The sequence below is a fragment of the Lepidochelys kempii genome, chromosome 3 (assembly GCF_965140265.1).
Source record: "Lepidochelys kempii isolate rLepKem1 chromosome 3, rLepKem1.hap2, whole genome shotgun sequence".
In the NCBI taxonomy this organism is placed as follows: Eukaryota; Metazoa; Chordata; order Testudines; family Cheloniidae; genus Lepidochelys; species Lepidochelys kempii.
In genome coordinates, this window is record NC_133258.1 from 150372718 (window position 1) to 150392298 (window position 19581).

The 19581-nt window shown below is 41.3% G+C and overlaps 1 protein-coding gene across 1 annotated transcript in view; it reads left to right on the forward strand.

The window, feature by feature from the left end:
• The window catches only part of DNAH8 (dynein axonemal heavy chain 8), a 577606-nt gene that overhangs the window by 124064 nt on the left and 433961 nt on the right, over positions 1-19581 (forward strand). The window contains exons 14-18 of the mRNA XM_073338555.1: positions 187-263; positions 628-727; positions 5270-5389; positions 7107-7242; positions 12626-12813. Coding sequence (XP_073194656.1) covers positions 187-263; positions 628-727; positions 5270-5389; positions 7107-7242; positions 12626-12813 — 621 coding nt within the window. The remainder of the gene's footprint in view (positions 1-186; positions 264-627; positions 728-5269; positions 5390-7106; positions 7243-12625; positions 12814-19581) is intronic.

Consider the following 19581-nt stretch of genomic DNA (forward strand, 5'->3'; position numbering starts at 1 on the left):
TGTCATAGTGGTCTTTCTGTGCTTTTTTATTACATTAAGAAGGTACATTTATTGTAAAATACTCTTATTAAACATGTAGGAAAGCCATAGTAAATTAATACAGAAATATGTAAATTATTAGTAATTAGTCACATCCATAAAATGTAGCTGGAAATATTCAGCTGGAAATATTCATATTTGTCTTAGGTGCAGATACAGACATTTATGAATACTTGTTTTGGAAGAATTTTGTCTTCACAGCATTCAGTTCAGCTACTTCAAAGGTAATGGCAATTATGCTTACAAAATATTTTTAAGTAGTAATGTTAATTTAAAAATGAATGACCTAGTCTACTACAATGCATTTGTGTCTTTATGGACTGTGCAAACTTTGAAAGCCCATGGATGAACACGGGTTTTCTAGCATATTTTAACCATTCCTCTGTTTCTTAGTTTAATGGTAATCTCAGACAGGTTTGGCTAGGACTTATCCTTTGGGCAATTTTTTTTGGTCACACTCTAGTTTTTGCACATTGCTCATATAACTTTATATATCCCAGAGTTTCAGCCTAGATTATTAGATCTGCAGAAACACAGTAAATTAAAGTGTTTTTCCTTTAAATAATATTTGATTATAATCTAATATAGGTTTCAGAAGCTGAATATGCCATGTCTTAAGCAGGAAATAGCACATACTGTTGGTCTTATTCTCCAGCATTATGTAGCAGAACTTGAAGCTACTAAAAAGGTAATTCTTTTTTGTGTAATTAGATATTTGAAATAGTGTGTAAGTATAAAATCTCCAATATTTAAATATATTCTAATCTAAAGAGTTCCTAGTTTATTTTTTAGCCATTTTATTAGTCTTGATTTATTATACTTCTTCCTGCATCCTACCGAAGAGAACATCCTGTCTAAATGTGGGCACACTTTTCCTTTCTAGGCACATCTAGGGGAATGCTCCCTCATGAAAATTTTGCAATTTAAAACAAACCAAAACATTATACTATTATTACTTAGGTTGGCAAAATGAAAATATATAATCATTTATCAATAAACATACCTTGATTTTACACATCAGCTATTAAAATACAAGATCACGTTAGATGTCAAACATATTTTGCCTAGGTATAACGTGATGTTTATAAATCGAATGATCATTTACACAAGGCTGCTTTATACTGTTCTGTAAAGAGCCCTGTGTCACTTTATAGATTAACAGACGTATTGGAGCATAGGCTTTCGTGGGTGAATACCCACTTCTGACAGTGAGGAAGGACTTTAATTATATTTACATCCCACTTTATATTTACATCTGGCCCCTTTACATGACTAAAGTAGTGCAAATGAGCATCGGGCTGTAGGTGTCTAATTGAGTAAACTACTATCTACTACACAGACTGGTTATAATTATTAAATTAGTGTCACTGGTTAGCAATTTGATTGTTTTAAGGCAAACTATTTATGAATCAAAAAGAGCTTCCCAGTAGAGAATTGGGGGTAGGGAAGTCCATCCTTAGTTTGTACAAGCCTAGAAAACATAGAATATGATCAAGTAGGGCCAGATTTTATTTATCTGTAATGTAGCCATGCAGGGATTAAGACTTCCCTCCTTCTCTGCTTTGGCACAAAAGAGAGCATGGACTGCATGCGTAGTACTACCTACAACCAGAAATATGGGAAGTGGTGTGTACAGAGGGCACAGGAGATTTTTGTTATCAGTGCCCATTTGGTCAGTGTATGCTTTCTACTGGTACTGTTCTGTGTCTGAGTTAATGATGACTCAAGATTGTCAAATAACAGGCTCAACTGGAATTATTTAATCAAAGATTACTAATCAGAGATTAGTGCAGCACTATACAGAATACACAAAGAACAGATACATTACCACCCTTTGATGTAATAAAGAACTGGATCTGTGTCTCTTCTTCACTGCAACCGGAGAGATCCGCAGTTTCATCCCTCAACTAAATTCTAACACAAATGTCATTATATAGGGTTTTTAAACAACGAAAACCTTTTTGCCAAAATAAACATATATTCTGGTATAATTTCTATACATTCTCAATTTACCTGATTTTTGTGTGAAGGCATAATTATTTACAGCTGAGAGGACTTTAAGATAATATCTTTCAGGGGGGTTTTCTTCCCTCATAATTATTCTTCCCTGTTGATTCTCTAATAGGAAACATGTACAGTAACAAGACTATCTACAGTTCTATAGACATGGAGATGCCATGGATTATTAGATGCAGCCTAACACACAGAAGTCCTGAATAGGATTACTTTTTAGTCAAGGACCAGTGTTCTGGGCCTTAGAATTCAACATACTCTTTGTTAATATCATAAAGATTCCAGAGAATAGTGGATATATACATGAATCAAATATACAGAAAGAAAAGAACTAAAAGAGTTAATATTTACTAACAGATACTAACACTCCCGACTCTGGTACTGGTTTGGTACGTGGTACCTGGAAATGAGGGTTTATAATGAGACTGAATCCCTTTTACTCTCAGGGAGATTGCATTTTGTACCAAGGTGAGACACGATGCCTCTATCAGTACTGTTCTCTTCCCTAGTACTGTCTGCAAATTTGGGTAAACCTTAAACTAACTCTTTCCCTACTGCTCCATTTCTAGAGTCAGGGGTATGATATTCTTTCTTTGACTCCCAGCATAGTGGACATGCATCATCTGAATATTCTCCCAGAGATCAGCCTCCAGAAGGGGCTCAGATAAATTTGAGGCATTGTAGTGTTCTAGATTTAGGCCCAGATTTTTAAAGGTATGTAAGTGTGCTGTGCTCAGAATTGCAAAGCCTATCTGATTTAGTAGCCTAAATCTCACTTTCAAAAGGGATTTAGGCATTTATGAGCCAAAATCCCATCAACAGTCAATGGGATTAAGATGCCTAAGTGCCTAAATCCCTTTTCAAAGTGAGATTAAAGATTTGTGTACATGGTGCCACAGACCAGTCCCCAACTCAACCTCTGAGGCATCAATTTGTAGGAGGAATTCCTTGGTGAAGTGTGGGTTGTAGAAAGCAAGCTCCCCACAGAGGTGATCCTTTAGGGTCTGAAAGGCCTTCTCACAGGTTTCCATCCAGGAGATCTTTCTCAGGCTGCTGTCGTTGAACAGATTGATGAGAGAGGCTGCAATAGATGAGATGATATCCCTGGCACAAACCAGCGATAGGATCCTGCCAGCCCCAAAACCTGGTTATCAGGGCTGGGGTCTGGGCAGCCTGAACTAGGGGTTAGTGTCAGGCATGGGTCCAGGGACCAGAAGTCAATTACCAGCAATCAGGTTGGGTGGAATGCCAGGAGATCAGAATCAAGGGACCAGCTGGAGGGCAGGAGCTAGAAGGCAGTTACCAAGAGTCAGGCCAAGTCAGGATACTAGAAGTCAGGATCAGAAAGCAGTAGCAGATAAACACTAGACCAGCAGTCCATGGCAGGGTGAAGCCCAGTGTACAACTTCCTGTTTCCTCTTCTCGCTTAAATTCAGAAGCATTAGAGCTCTTCTAATCAGAATGTAGGGCTGGGGCTAGTGTCCCAGTTGGGCTCCATGAATCCCAGTCCCAGCTGCTGTCTGTGAGCTGCTGGGTGGAGGATTGGAGCATGAAGATTCACAGGGCCACTGCGGCCCCGGCTTCAAGACCCCCAGGGCCTGACACTCCTACTTCCTTGAGGTGGCAACAAGGCAGGGCTTCAAGGCCTGTGCCTTGTCTATAAGAAATTGTGGAATGGCCAGATACAATGTATATACCAGGTAAGTAGTTTTGTCTATGCCTATACAGCATTTTGTGGGGTTCTCCTTGAGGGACTGGAGTACAGCAGCTACCTGCTTCACAGTGTCCTCCTAATTCTGGCTATAGAAAGCAACATCATTGAGGTAGGCCATCGACATAACTATTGTGTGGCCAGAGGACCTGGTCCGTTAGACACTGGAACATTGGTGGGGCCCCATGTAGCCAAAACAGCATGGTCTGAAACTGATGTAGGCTGTGTGTGTGGAGGGGAAGGCTGTTTTTTCTCGAGACTCTAGAGTTAGTGGAATTTGCCAGTATCCCTTTGTAAGATCTAGGGTGGTAATATATTTGGTCTCACCTGGCTTGTTGACGTGAAGTGGACCTCTTGAACCCTTGTGAGGGAGAACCCAGGAGGAGCTCTTCTTCAGGCCATTGACACCCCCAGTCCTGCCAGGTTTCCCATTACCTGGAGCCGATTCCTTCATTACAAGGGTTCCTCCATAGATGTTGCTGCATTACTCCTCGTGCTGCTGACAGAACGAGGAGTAATGGTCTCAAGTTGCAGTGGGGGAGGTTTAGATTGGATATTAGGAAAAACTTTTTCACTAAGAGGGTGGTGAAACACTGGAATGCGTTACCTAGGGAGGTGGTAGAATCTCCTTCCTTAGAGGATTTTAAGGTCAGGCTTGACAAAGCCCTGGCTGGGATGATTTAACTGGGAATTGGTCCTGCTTCGAGCAGGGGGTTGGACTAGATGACCTTCAGGGGTCCCTTCCAACCCTGATATTCTATGGTTCTATGATTCTATGATCTGTCCCAGCCACCTTATACCTCTCCATTAATTGGATTGCTTTGGCTACTGTCTTGGGCCAGTGCCGTAAGTCTCAGTCCTTTTTCCACCGCCTGGGTGTAACTGAGTAAATTGTTCAAGCAAAATCATTTCAGCCAGTAGAAACCCTGTCCTTGTCTTGGGTTTTAGCCACTGCTGGCACAAGTCCTGCAGTTTCTGGGCCCCTGAGAAATATCGTTCTTCATGAAATTGCTGGTGGAACGTTTCTGGGATATCCAATGAGTCTAAAATGGATGCTTTGACTTGGGCATTGGGTCTAGTCCATGATAGGCAGCTTCTGTTGTCCTGGTCAAGTGTGGGGCCAGTAAGTCTGCCTATTGCTACAGTGGCCAGTGTGCTGCTCTTGCCACCCATTCAAAAGTTTCAAGAAAGGCCTCTGGATCATCTTCAGGCCCCATCTTCATGAGTTTGACCAGCACGAGGGGTCCCACTGGGTATAACTCCAGCGAACCCATGGAGGAAGGCCCCCAGCCATTTCTCTTAACAATTTGGGCATTTAATTCCATGCAGAAGCTATATCTGTTCCAAATATATTATTATTTTAGTGAAGAAAGCATTGCTGGAAGCTCCATCATCTCCCTACATTTTGGTTAGGGAAGAGATATTAATCTGAAATATTAGAGAAAACCATTTTAATTTTTCAACAATTTTATAGCCTTGCATTTACTAATAGTGAATTTATTTTAGCTTTACCAGGCTCAAAAAGATGACCCTCCTCTTGCCCGAAACATGCCCCCTGTAGCAGGAAAGATACTGTGGGTGAGGCAGCTTTTCCGGCGGATAAGTGAACCAATCAACTTTTTCTATGTAAGTTGATCATTACTGATGTGAGAAAAAATTATATATTTCATAAACAATCCATACTTGGTTTACTTGTGATCCAGTGACAAGACCACCTTTGACTCTGAACTTGTCACTTCTCATGTGTGAAGCAACATCAGTATTTGGATGTAAAATTGCTAGGAAAACACTGGTTCCACAAGAAGCACTTCTGGGGATTCAGGAAGTGGTAGTATTTGACTCAGTATTAAACAAGTGCTCCAGCATCGTGGTAGCAGGCATTGAATTATTGGAAATGCAGTCATAAGAACGGAAGAATCGCCATACTGGGACAGACCAATGGTCCACCTAGCCTAATATCCTGTCTTCTGACAGTTGCTGGTACCAGATGCTTCACAGGGAATGAGCAGAGCAGGGCAATTGAGTGATCCATCTCCTCTCATCCAGCCCCAGCTTCTGGCAGTCAGAGGCAAAGGGGCAGCCAGAGCACTGGGTTACACCCCTGACCATCTTGGCTAATAGCCATTGATGGACCTATCCTTCAGGAACTTGTCTAATTCTTTATTGAACCCAGTTATACTTTTGGTCTTCACAACATCCCCTAGCAACGAGTTCCACAGGTTGACCATGCATTGTGTGAAGAAGTACTTGCTGTCTATTAACTTCATTGGGTGACCCTCCATGTAGCCAGTGGTTCTTGTGTTATGTGAATAACTCTTCCTCATTCACTTTCTCCACACCACTTATGATTTTATAGACCTCTAATATTCCCTCTTAGTTGTCTCTTTTCCAAGTGTGCAGTCACAGTCTTTTTTATTTCTTCTCATATGGAAGCTGTTCCATATCCCCAATTTTTTTTTCTCTTCTCTGTCCTTTTCCCAATTCTAATATATTTTGTTGAGGTGCAGTGACCAGAACTGCATGTAGTATTCAAGGTGCGGGTGTACCATGGATTTATATAATGGAATTATGATACGTCGTCTTATCTATTCCTTTCATAATGGTTCCTAACATTCTGTTAACCTTTCGACTGCTGCTACACAGTGAGCAGCTGTTTTCAGAGAACCGAGTAAATGTTTTCAGGTCTTTGAATGAAGTATTATTTGAAGATATATTTCATCATTCCAATCAATAGCACCTATGAGGCAGGATGAGACCAGTCAGTAAGGAAGGACTTATGCTCTGCCCATCATCTAGCAAGGTGCTATCCTGTTTGGTTTTCAAATAATATAATGAAAGTTCTCAATCAAATTAAAAAAACATAGCACCTTGATATTTGCTTAATAACTTTGTATGTGACATTTTTTGTAATCCAAATTATTTACAATTTGAAAAATTTAATTGCTTTTCATGTAATTATTTAAAGAAATAATAAAAGTGAAATTTGTGTGTGTTTAGCCTCAAAAATCTCCTTTATTCAGATTAATCCAAATCCTGAGTAGTGCCGAGTATCCATTTCAACAGAAGTTATAAGTTCTTTGCACAATAAAGTTGTCACTTTTTAATGTAGTCTTTAAAAATGCAGAGGTTTTTTTTAATTATTACTTAGGTCAATCTCCTATTGATTTCAGCAGGCCATACATTTGGATCATACTCTACTTGATAGCATGCTTTAAATATAAATTTAATTTGAGATTTAAAGCTTCAAAAATTCATAGTAAATCATTTTAAACAATTTTCATTTGACATCAAGTTAAACTGCTGTTTGATATGTTTATAATTTTAATTTGTAATGTTTTAATAGAAACATTCAGATATCTTGACAAGTCCAGAAGGTAAAGCAGTGGTTCGATTATTCAATAAAATTTCCTATGTATTGGTGGAATTTGAGGTACTTTATCACATGGCTTGGGTGAAGGAAATTTCACAGCTACAATATGGTGAGTAGTTAGGTATGTAAGACTTCTAATAAATGTGTGTAAGTTTTTCACATCAGCCTTGTTCTGCCTGTTATAATGTTTTATTGCAGTTTGTTCTTATATGTTGTTGACAACTGCTAGATTTATAGAAAATCAACTTAAATATGTTTTTAGTATTTTAGCCTTTAAAATGTGCAAATGATAGTCTTGCTCCTGCAAGTATACATGATAGCACAGACCCCTGCCTCCGAATGACTTCAGTGGACCACTGTGTGGGTGAAGAGGTTTACAATACAGAACTACTTGCAGGGTGAGGCCAATGATTGATTTATTTGTAAAGCATAATCAGGGCTGGCCTTACCAGGAGGCGAACTGAGGCAGCCGCCTCAGGTGCCAGACTGTTGGGGGGGGGCACCACTAGGACCCAGAGTGTAGAAAATTATGTCTGCTGCTGGTGCATATGTATTCTCTCTGCTCTAGATGCACAGAGATGATGGAGTGCTGTGTTGGAGGAAGGAGGGCACAAGAGACATAATAGGCAGGCAGGAGAAAAGGCGAGAGGGAATAACAGAAAGCAGCAGGCAGGGAGAGAGAGGAGGAGGAACCTCTTATGCACTTCTCTAGCATCCCCAGGAGCCTGGACTGATTAACACCAGCTTCTCAAGGAGCTTCCTGTTTCCTGCTGCTTCCCTGAACCCACTTGAGGAGAACAGGCAGTCAACCGAAGTAGTAGGAGCCAGTTAGGCCCTTAAGACACTGATCTCTTCCCTCACTCAGCCCCTGCTACCAGCCTGCTTATTTGTCCCCTTCAACTGAGTGTTGAGAGCCACTATAGCTGGCACAGAACAGCAGTCATAAGTGAAAGAAGAAAATGCCTCTCTGGGGCAGCAGTCAGAAAAAGAAAGAAAGCAAAGGAAGCTTTTCTAGCTAAACAGGAAGGAGCTCTCCTGAGATACATAGACACAAATGTTAATGGTGAGCCTTCCGGCCCCAGTGAGGATGTGAGTGGTGAGGAGATGCCTCATCTTCCAGTTAGTCAGAGTGCAGGTGACCTGGCAGCTACTGCAGCATCCATATCTCCATCTCAAATGGATGTAACCACACACACTCCTGAAGAAAAGTGTGTAGATCAGAGAAGAGTGTGGTGGAGGCGCAAGAAACAGCTGCTGCTGAGTTTAGTTCCTTAAGTCTAGATGATCCAGGACTGTGGACCCATTTGAGCAGTAGCCTGAGGGACTTCCTTGTACTGCCTTGGCCACAGCAAGTGAAAAACTTCATGTTCCCCAAAGACAATGAAAATAGACATTTCCATTCAACACATTACTGGCGTGAAATCCCCAATGGTGACAAAGTGGAGAGGCCATGGCTTATGTACTCAGAACCCCAGAATGCTGCATACTGTTTTTGTTGCCAACTCTTCCAGTCTAATGTTCCAGCCACATTGGGTTCTACAGGAACAAAGGACTGGAAAAATCTGGTTAGAAATCTGGCATGCCATGAGAAGGTAGCAAATCACCAGAGAGCATTCCATAGGTGGAAAGAGCTTGAGATGAGACTAAGGTTAAAGGCCACCATAGATGATCCGCCTCAAGAGAAGATTGCATCAGAGTCTCTTTACTGGCAAAATGTTCTGAAAAGGCTCATTGCTATGGTGAGAATGCTTGCTACCCAAAACCTAGCACTGTGTGGCACTTCAGATCAGCTGTATGTGCCAAACAAAGGAAACTTCATTAAAATTGTGGAGCTGATGACTGAGTTTGATGCTGTATTCCAGGAGCATCTAAGAAGAGTCACCACCCACACACTACCTTGGAAAAACAATTCAAAATGAGATCATACAGTTACTGGCAACAAAAGTCAAGCAGAAGATTGTGTTAGATCCGAAGTCAGCAAGATATTACTCTGTTCTTGTGGACTGCACACCTGACATCAGGGATACGGAACAAATGACTTTAATGGTGTGTTTTGTAACAACAAGAGAACCTAGTGAAAATGTCCTGGCAATGGTGACTGTCAGAGAGCATTTTCTAGAATTTATTGACATTGATGATACTACAGAAGCTGGTATGACAAGTGAGCTTCCTAAAAAGCTGGAAGATATGGGAATTGCGATAGCTGACATGAGAGGTCAGAGCTACGATAATGGAGCCAACATGAGAGGAAAGAACAAAGGAGTGCAGACACGGATCCAAGAGTTAAACCCTCGAGCTTTTTTTGTCCCACACAGTTCTCATTCACGGAACTTGGTGGTCAATAATGCAGCATCAACTTCCAGTGAGGCTGCTGAATTTTTTAATGTAATTCAAAGCATCTATGTATTTTTCTCTGCATCAACTCATCAATGTCAAATTTTGAAGCAACATCTGGGAACATCCTCTCTGACACTGAAACCACGGAGTGCCACACGATGGGAAAGTCGAGTGGAGGCAACAAAGCCTATCAAACACCAAATTGAGAAGACAGATGTTGCCATAGTTGCCATTATGGAGGATAATGCTATGACAGGAACTGTTCGTGGGGGAACAGTGGCAGCGGGAAATGGAATCACCAGAAACATATATAACTTCAAATTTCTGTGTGGCTTAGTGTTGTGGCATGACATACTGTTTGAAATAAATGTTGTAAGCAAGAGACTCCAAGGCGTTGACCTTGATATATCTGGAGCAATGGAACAACTGGACAGAGCAAAGTCATACCTACAGTCTTACCGGTCAGATGAGGGATTTCAAAATGTTTTGAAGAGTGCACAGAAGTTGGCAGAGGAACTTCACACTGAAGCTATTTTCCCACGCATTCAAGAATACAAGAGTCACCGAAGAAGAAGACATTTTGATTATGAGACACGGAATAATTCCATAAGAGACCCCAAACAACAATTCAAAGTTGAATTTTTTAACCAGGTGCTACATTGTGCAATATAGTCAGTTAAAGAACATTTCATGCAGTGCAAGGAACACAGCAGTATATTTGAGATGTTGTATAATATTCCAAAACTCCTCACTATACCTGAAGAAGACCTCACCAGCAATGCTGGGCACTAGAGACATTGTTGACACATGATGACGTGCACGATATTGATGCAAGTGATTTAGGTGATGAACTGAAAGCCCTTTCAAGATACATTTCAGCAGGATCAACTTCAAAGGCTGTTCTGGAATATATGTGCACAAATAAGATGATCACCCTCTTTCCAAACGGTTTTGTTGCTCTGGGCATACTTCTAACACTTCCTGTATCAGTTGCCAGTGGAGAACGCAGCTTCTCCAAGCTGAATTTAATAAAAACACATCTACGCTCCACAATGACACAGGAGAGGTTGGTCGGCCTTGCAACCATCTCAACAGAGCATGAGCTGGCCCAGACTGTGGACCTTCAGCAGGAAGCAGTTCAAATCTTTGCAACCAAGAAGGCACGGAAAGCACCACTTTGATTATTCAAACAGATAAAAATGCCAGTGTTTACTATGCAGACAAGAAAAGTTATATTTGCTGTTCATGCGTTTGAAAGTTAAGTGGCAAAGCGTCCCGTGGCACCTTATAGACTAACAGATGTATTGGAGCATAAGCTTTCATGGGTGAATACCCACTTCTTCAGACACATGTGAAAGTTAAGTGTTACTTCAAATTTTTGAACAAGGCATTTTAAGTTGTTAGTTCTCCTTTATTGGGGTAGGTAGCAGAGCATACCATGAGAGGAGTAGAACAGGAAAAAGGCAGAATTGAAACGTTTCAAAGTTTTGGCCCAAGCAAGGGGGCATGGGGGCATCATTTGAGTTCCCCGCCTCAGGTGCCAAAATGTTGTGGGCCAGCCCTGAGCATAATTATCTTAGTATTACATTACATTTTTAGTTATGTAGGTTATATTGAATAGGAATTATAGTACAACTAGCTAAAGTAGTAATATGTAAAAGAAAATCTTCCAGATATAAGATAACATGACTTTTTAGCAATTAAAACATTATTATTAATTTGTTTGTTTACCGAGTTTCCAAAAGTGTGTTAGGCACCATAAAACAAACCAGTCATCTCTGAAGAGATTACAATGGAAGGCCCCGATCTTACAAAGACTTAAGCACATGCTTAACCAAATGGATCCTGCTCTGAAAAAGCTTACAATCATATTATAGATATGGTGCAACATGAAAGCAACAATTAACTGGGCTTAAATATATGACTATGAATCAGGGCACCTCAACATACTTTAAATGCCTCTAAACCATGTTGAGGTGTCCTGATTCATAGTCATATATTTTAAGCCCAGGAAGGATCATTGTGATCATCTAGCCCAAGTGTTCTCAATCTTCATTGCAGCATGATTTCCTTCTGACAACAAAAATTACTACACGACCCCAGAATGGGGGACTGAAGCCTGAGCCGTCCTGAGCCCTGCAGTCCCAAGCCCCACCGCCCCAGGTGGGGGAAAGCCAACGCCCGAGCCCCACCATCCTGGGCATGAGCAAAGCTGAAGCCCAAGGGCTTCAGCTTCAGGCAGGGGGCTTGTAACCTGATCCCTGCCACCCAGGGCTGAAGCCCTTGGGCTTTGACCCTCGGTGGTGGGGCTCGTTTTTGGCTTCGGATCTGGGCAGTGGGGCTCAGGCTTCAGCTTTGGCCCTCAGCAAGTCTAATGCCAACCCTGGTGATCCCATTAAAACAGGGTCATGACCCGCTTTGGGGTCCTGACCAACAATTTGAGAACCGCTGGTCTAGCCTGATCTCCTGCATAGCGCAAACAATAGCGCTTCTCTATATTAATTTCTGCTTCCAGTCCAATAGCTGTGCTTGAACTAGAGCATATATTTTAGAAAAACATCCAATCTTGATTTAAACATTTCCGGTGTAGGCTGTTCCAGTGTTTAATTACCTCACTGTTAAAATGTTGTGCCATATTTCTAGTCTGAATTTATTTAGCTTCAACTTCCAGTCATTGGTTCTTGTTATACCTTTGTCTGCTGGACTGAAGTTCACACTATCATCAACTTTGATCATATAGGTTGCTATCAGAGACAGAAAATAGAACAAACCACTGGGCTTTAACTCTGAAAATGGATCCAAGCAAGTAGAATTTTGTGCTCGCATGGAGCCCACAGAACTCCTCATGGAAAAAAGTGCCCACATGTGTGGTCTGATTGCAGGAATGGATTTTTCTATCCTTACATTTTGGGTTTTATTTGGCTTTGTTTTTCCTTAATCTTCCTATCTCAGTATTATCTTCTTCTTGGACTTGTTCCTGCAAGATATTGAGCAACTCCTGAAGGTGCTCAAGTCCTTGCAGGATTGAGCCCATAACTGCTTCATGCCCAATCATTCACATTTTCTCAAGTCTAATAAGGACTCATTATACAATAGAAACAACAGATAGTTTGTTATGAATATTTATTTTAAAATATACTTTAATTTACTTGCAGCATTACAAGCTACACTACTGGTACGTCATCCTGAAACTGGGAAGTTGCTTGTTAATTTTGATCCCAAAATTCTAGAGATTGTCCGAGAGACTAAGTGTATGATAAAGATGGGTCTGGAAGTACCAGAGCAAGCAAAGAGGGTAGTAAAAATGGAAAATATTCTGAAGACAAACAAATTGTATCTGGAGGTAAGTTAAAAAAACCACCATTTCTTTTTAAAAGAAATAACTATTATTGTCTAGATTATAGTGCCATACTCTGCATACTGGTCTTTTAATACCACATTTTGAGTCCTGACTCTATATCAGTAATGTTAATTAAGAGGAGCCAGATTTTTTTTAAAATAGAAAATGGGAAATCTTTCTTTGGCTTATCACCAATTTTCAGGAAAAAGGTTGGTGAATAAGACAGTTTGACAACTGAGGTGTTTTTGTGTTAAGGGGAAATTTGGTATTTGGAAGGTTTTGTCTGCTTGTGTGAGTGGTAAGATTGGGGAGCATATAATTTAATATAGAGAGAATGGATTTGGTGGGACACATGAGTAGGAGGGGGTATTTATCTTCATTCATTGCAATTTTCCAGAGCCTCTTTCTCCCTCTCCTCTATTTTGGTTGCAGCTCCCTGATCTTTCTTACCTTAATTCTGATCTTGGGCCGAACTTTCTCAGTGTTGGTCCATAGTGCACTAGGCTGTGTCATCTTTCTTTGAATTATCAGAGCACTACTGTACTGTGGATTATGCAATACAATCTGGAAAGCTTTATAATCATTTGTACAGTAGCATATGAAGAACACAGTGAGGAATGCCTGCAGACAGGGAAACAGTCCATTCAAGTTTCAGCATTAAGACATCTAGATTTTAGGCCTGAATTAAGGTGAGGATAGGGAAAAAGGGAAGAGATAATAGAGAGCTTTTTCATAGGATAAAAGACTGTGGAGAAGTAGGAGAGGATGCCAGATAGCTGATTTTACTTAATATAGGAATTGCCATTCTGGATAAGACCCGTGGTTCAGAAGGCTATTTCCAATGGTATCTAGTAATGGATGCTTCAGAGAAGGTTCAAAGAACCTTGCCAATAGAGAAAGTTTCTTCGTGACTTTGGTTAGAGTTTTCCTTATGCCCTGAAGCAAGTGTGTGTGTATAACCCTTCTAAAAAATCTTCTTTTGTTTTTAATCCTTACTATTTTAATTATGGGTGTTCTGATTATCCATATAAATGAATAACCTTCTTTTAATCTTGCTAATTTTTTTGCCTCCATGATATCTTATGGCAGTGAGTTCCACTAGCTAATTAAGTACTGTGAAAAAGTATCTCATTTTATTAATTTTAAATGTGCAGCCTATCAATTTAATTGAATATCCTTCTGTTCCTGAGATTATGAGAAATGATACATAGGCTGGAGAAAATGCCTTCGAGTGAAAGTCTTATGGAGTTCAATCTGTTTAATTTATCAAAAAGAGGATTGAGAGGTGACTTAATTACAGTGTCCAAGCTCCTTTATGGGAGGAAAATACTGGGTACTAAAGGGCTCTTTAATCGAGCAGAAGGAGAGGTAACAAGAACCAGTGGCTGGAAGATGACACCAGATAAATTAACATTAAAAATTAGGCACACATTTCTAACCATGAGGTTGATTAATCACTGGAACAAACTACCAAGAGAAGTGGAGGGTTCTCCATCTCTTAATGTCATCAAATTATGACTGGATGCCTTTTTGGAAGCTATCCCTTAGTCAAACACAATTTATTGGGCTCAGTTTTGGGGTAACTAGGTGAAACGTAATGGTCTCTTGTATGCAAGAGATCAGAGTCCCTTCTGACCTTAAGATCTATGAAAATAGAAATGGTCAGTCAATCTTCTCCATACCTTTTTTTGTTTTGTTTTGTGTACGTCCTCATTGTGATGGATATGGTGATGCTATGTAATAACCTGAAAATACTGAGATGTAATAATTTTATGACTACTGCACATGACTTGTTCAGTGAAGTAAAATTATTGTACATTCACTTCTTCTAGTGGCCTCTACATAATCCCATTCATGGGATGCACTGACTGGTGCTGCTTTAATGTCAGAAACGTAGCTAGCAGTGCCCGTTGGAGCACTTGCGCGCCTTTCTCCTCACTTCTCTGTTCCTAAAAGTTCTACAGGCAAGGCTAAAAAAGACGTATGTGTGGTGCTTCACCTGCTTCAGTTTGTTCCAACTGCTGTCAGTGACTGTTTAGCAAGCTCTCTGGATCATTGGTCCAGATCCTTCTTAGACGAACTAAATGCCAAGTTTTTAACACATCTAGATTTAGTTAGCCTGTATATAGTTACATAGTTAAGATTTTAGATAGGAACCAATACCAGGAAATGCCTATGTGGAAAATACTTCAATGGCCAATCGAAGATAAAAAGACCAGGATTTAAGTGTTGCGCTTCCTTCCCAGTAGCCTTCCTAACATCAGATGCACACTCACAAGGCATGTCTATGCTACAAAGTTAAGTTGACTTAATGTAAATTGAGATCCAGCTGCCACAGTAATTAAGTTGGTTATGTATGTCCACACCACGCCCATTGTGTCAATGGGGTGTGTTCTCACTAGCAGTGCTTGCATCAATGCACAGAGCAGTGCACCATGAGTAGCTATGCCACAGTATAACTAGCTGCAGGTGGTTTTAGGAAGGGTTTGCAACGCCTCATGGTACCAAAATATTGTCGCAGGGGGGAATGGGAATATGGCTTCAGCCTTCCATGATGCAGTTTCCTTCCTCCCTCCCTCTCTCCCTACCCTGATATCAATGGTAAACAACACATACTTTCTCATGCTTTTTTACAAAAGCCTGGCTTAGCCATGCATATGCCATAGCCCGAGAAGCATGGTCCGCACTCAGCTGTGCACTCTTGTGGTGAGCATTACAAATACCTCACACCTTATCCTGCAGTATTTCCAGAGCTGAGACAGGAACCACTGAGTGAAACATTGCAATGTAATTCAAGCAGTCCTGCTGCAAGCCATAGAATTAAACAATTTCCAGTTGCTGCTGGTAGTTGTACAGCAGCTGAACATGGTGGAGTGCCATTTCTGGTTCTGGGAAACAAGCACTGACTGATGGAATCGCATCATTCTGCAGGTATGGGATAATGAGCAGTGGCTGTAGAACTTTTGAATGCAGAAGGCCACTTTCTAGGAGCTTTGTGAAGAGCTTTCCCCAGCCCTGAAGCAGAGCAATACTAAAAAGAGACTTGCTCTGACAGTGGAGAAGTGAGTGGTGATTGCTCTTTGGAAGTGTGCAATGCCAAACTGCTACCAGTCAGTGGGGAATCAATCTAGAGTTGGTGAATCCAGTGTCGGAACTGTTGTAATGCAAGTATGCAGGGCCATTAATCGACTTTTGCTAAGAAGGGTAGTGACTCTGGATAATGTGCAGTACATAGTGGATGGTTTTGCCGCAATGGAGTTCTCTTAGCTGCAGTATGACAGGTTTCAGAGTAGCAGCCGTGTTAGTCTGTATTCGCAAAAAGAAAAGGAGTACTTGTGGCACCTTAGAGACTAACAAATTTATTTGAGCATGAGCTTTCGTGAGCTACAGTTCACTTCATCGGATAGTCTCTAAGGTGCCACAAGTACTCCTTTTCTCTTAGCTGCAGTGAGGCAGTAGATGGCATGCATCTCCCTGTCGCCAGGCCACCTAGCCAAAGAGTACATAAACTGTACTTGTGGCCAGGGTGGCAGAGCACTTCTCTGGCCCTGTGGCAGTGACTGGGACAGATTGCTCCTCTGCCCCCATGGCCGAATCCATGGAAGAGAGTTCCCGCAGGGCTGTGGCTGGCGCAGAGAGTTCCTCCAGCCCCGGCTGTGGCTATGGCAGAGGGCTCCTGTGGCCAAGGCTGGGGCAGATAGCAACTTGCACCAGTGGTTGTGGCCAGGCCAGAGAGCACCTCAGTCCCACGGCCATGGCCAGAACAGAGAGCTCTCCTGGGGTTGTGGGCAGGGCAGAGCCCTCCTTCATCCCCGGGGTCATGACCATGGGGCCATGGTGGAACAACAGAGAACTCCTCGGCCCTAGGGCTGCGGGGGCAGGGGGAAGAGAGCTCCTTTGGCCCCAGGGCTGCGATGGGGTGGCAGAGCACTCCTCCGGCCATGGGGCCACGTTGGGAGGGGGGAATGGGGGTGAGGGGACCACAGAGAGCTCCTAGGGGCTTCAGATGGGGCAGAGAGCTGCTCCAGGGCCATGGCCAGGGTGGTTATAGCACTCCTCTGGCCGCGGGGCTGTGGTGGGGTTACAGAGCACTCCTCCAGCCCTGGGGCTACATTGGGGCGGGACAGAGAGTTTCTTGGGGCTGCAGTGGGGTAACAGAGCGCTCCTCTGGCCCTGGGGCCACGGACGGTAGACAGCTCCTCCGGTTCTGGGGCCACGGGCAGGGCAGCAGAGCCTCCTCCAGCCCTGGGGCTGTGACTGGATTCTGTATTGTTGTTTTGATTCTGCGATTCCATCCACATTCTCATTCATAAGGCTCTATCTATTGGTGCTCCATGACCCATGCTCCTATCCTCTACTTCAGAGTTCTTAATGTGAGGGCTCCGCGGTCGAGAAGAGACTGAGGATGGTTTGCCCATGCAGTGCTAGTTAGCCTTGAGACAGAACACAAGGAGGAGAGAATGCATGTGTGGGGCAAATGGACACTGCTACCAAAGATCTCTGATCAGAAGCACAGGTCGCAGACACACCTACAGTGGAGCACCTATAGGGACATACATCTTAAAGAACTGTTGTTACTGTACAAGCTGAGTAACTTCTTCTTTTTAAGCATTTTTTTCTATTTAAATTTTCACAGTTGTGGGAAATTATGGGAGGGGTGTCAGATAACCGTACAAGACAGACAATTATTTAATGATAGAAGATGTTAAAATTCAAAAAGTTAAACCTTTGTATCCTTTGAAATACAAATTGTCTACAAAACATAAAAATGTACAAAATAAATATCTTTACATCAAACTCTAAGCTCTCAAGCAGCATTTTTCTTACTTCGTATGTATCTGTAAATTTTAATTACTATCAATGGAGATTTTTTTGTCAGTTCATATGCATATTTTGAACTCAACACTTACTGATAAAAATCTAATCCTTCCAAGCCTCTGTATAACATTTAATGTTAAGAGTTCTGATTTACATTATGGAGTTCTCCCAAATTCAGTCCAGTGCCTTAACCATAAAATCATTCTTCCTCTCCCTTTTTATTGGCCATGCCCCCTGTGCTGCTAATAGACAGGAGGGGAGTAATGCTGGAGTCTGTATTCTGGCTGTGCAGCATCAGAGGATCATCTTTATACTGGGGCCAGATATCCCAGGCTAGTTTTTACTGATTTGGTACTGCATTACAACAGAGTTAAGTCAGTCGAACTCCATTAAAAAACAATCCAGAATGGAGTTGCACTGATTTAAAACTGAAGTAACATAATGCTGAATCAGATCCTAATATCTTAATCTTAACCTGTGTGATAGATAAATAAAGTTGACCTAAATTTCAGGTTGTTTTCAGGTCCTTGCTTGTTACAGGTTTTTTTGTTCAGTAGAACTTTACTTAGGAATTTCTGAGTTTCCTAATATTTGTGGGTTGCTTTTAGAAAACTGAAATGTTTAATTTTTTTTTGCTGAAAAAAAATTGGTTCTTTAAACCAGTACTCAAGGTTAATTAATATTTTTGCTTGGGAATTTCCTTAAATATGTTTAAGGTTGTGTAGTGTCAGAATGCCTTGCAGGCCTTTTAGGGACTCCTACAGACCTGACAAACCATGCATAGACTTCACTGGACCTTTCAGGTATGCATGGCCACTGGTGGATCTTGCTAGCTTCCCAGAAATGAACCCTGTTCTATCCCAGACAACTGCCCATCTCTGCATATTTACTTCCTTCTTCTTGTTTTCCATGTAGACATGCTAATTCCCCGTGTAATTTTTCCCCTTTTTATCTCCTTCTAGACTGGATCTGACAGCACTACAAGTGGTTTCCTACCTGACAGTCCTCCCATATGTGCAATGCATGCTTTGCAAAACATGCGATAAACAGATGCATGCATTACTATATATATTCTTTAAAAGATACAAGTATATACACCTTCATAAAATACAACTGCCTATTCTTTTAGTGGGGTTTTTAAGTGTATATATGTGTGTTTTATATTCTAGTGATATTTAAATATCTCTGCAATCTTTTTGTTTACTTTTTCAAAGGCATTTCTACTTGTTAGGGAGTTTTGGAGAAGCAGTTTGGAATTTTTATGTAAATCTGTTTTAGAGATATCGTGAGCCAAAAATGCAATAGGAAAACCTCTGAAAACTAAATATTGGGAAACCCCTAACTTCTTATGAGATTTGTTTCAAATTTGCCAGAAAACTTCTACCTTTGGGATGAGATGTAGTGTGTGAAATTTCATGATTGTTTGTTTTTTGTTGAAGATGGGGACAGGATGGGAGGGTGCTGAAAATTGGATTGATAGCAGGAAGTGAGTTTTAACTTTACTATATGTAAGAACTAGGGCCTCTAGTTCAGTGTCGGAGAGGGCATGGCCCTGCCTCTCTCTGCTTCCTATGGGGAGGCTACTGCCACTTCTGGTACTAGTCTTGAGCAAGGACTGGTGTTTTGTGCTTCCTAAGCACAAGGACTGGTATTTTGACTGGGACATGTGCATAGGGACTGGAGATGTGAGGTGGGAAGTATCCTTTTTCTTCTTTCTTTCTCTTTTGCACTCACACAGGAAAACACAATCTTGCTGTTTTTCATTGATGATAACAAATAGATAAATATTGTAAGTGTTCATGTCAAATTTTGCATTTAGAAACATTCTGGGGGAATATGTTCTGTACCATTGTCCTGTTTTCTTATGTCCATTATAATGATTTGTTTTTTATTTCTACTGGTTTGCTTCTATGAAAATCTTCAATAAAGAAAAATATTTTAAAAAATATTGCT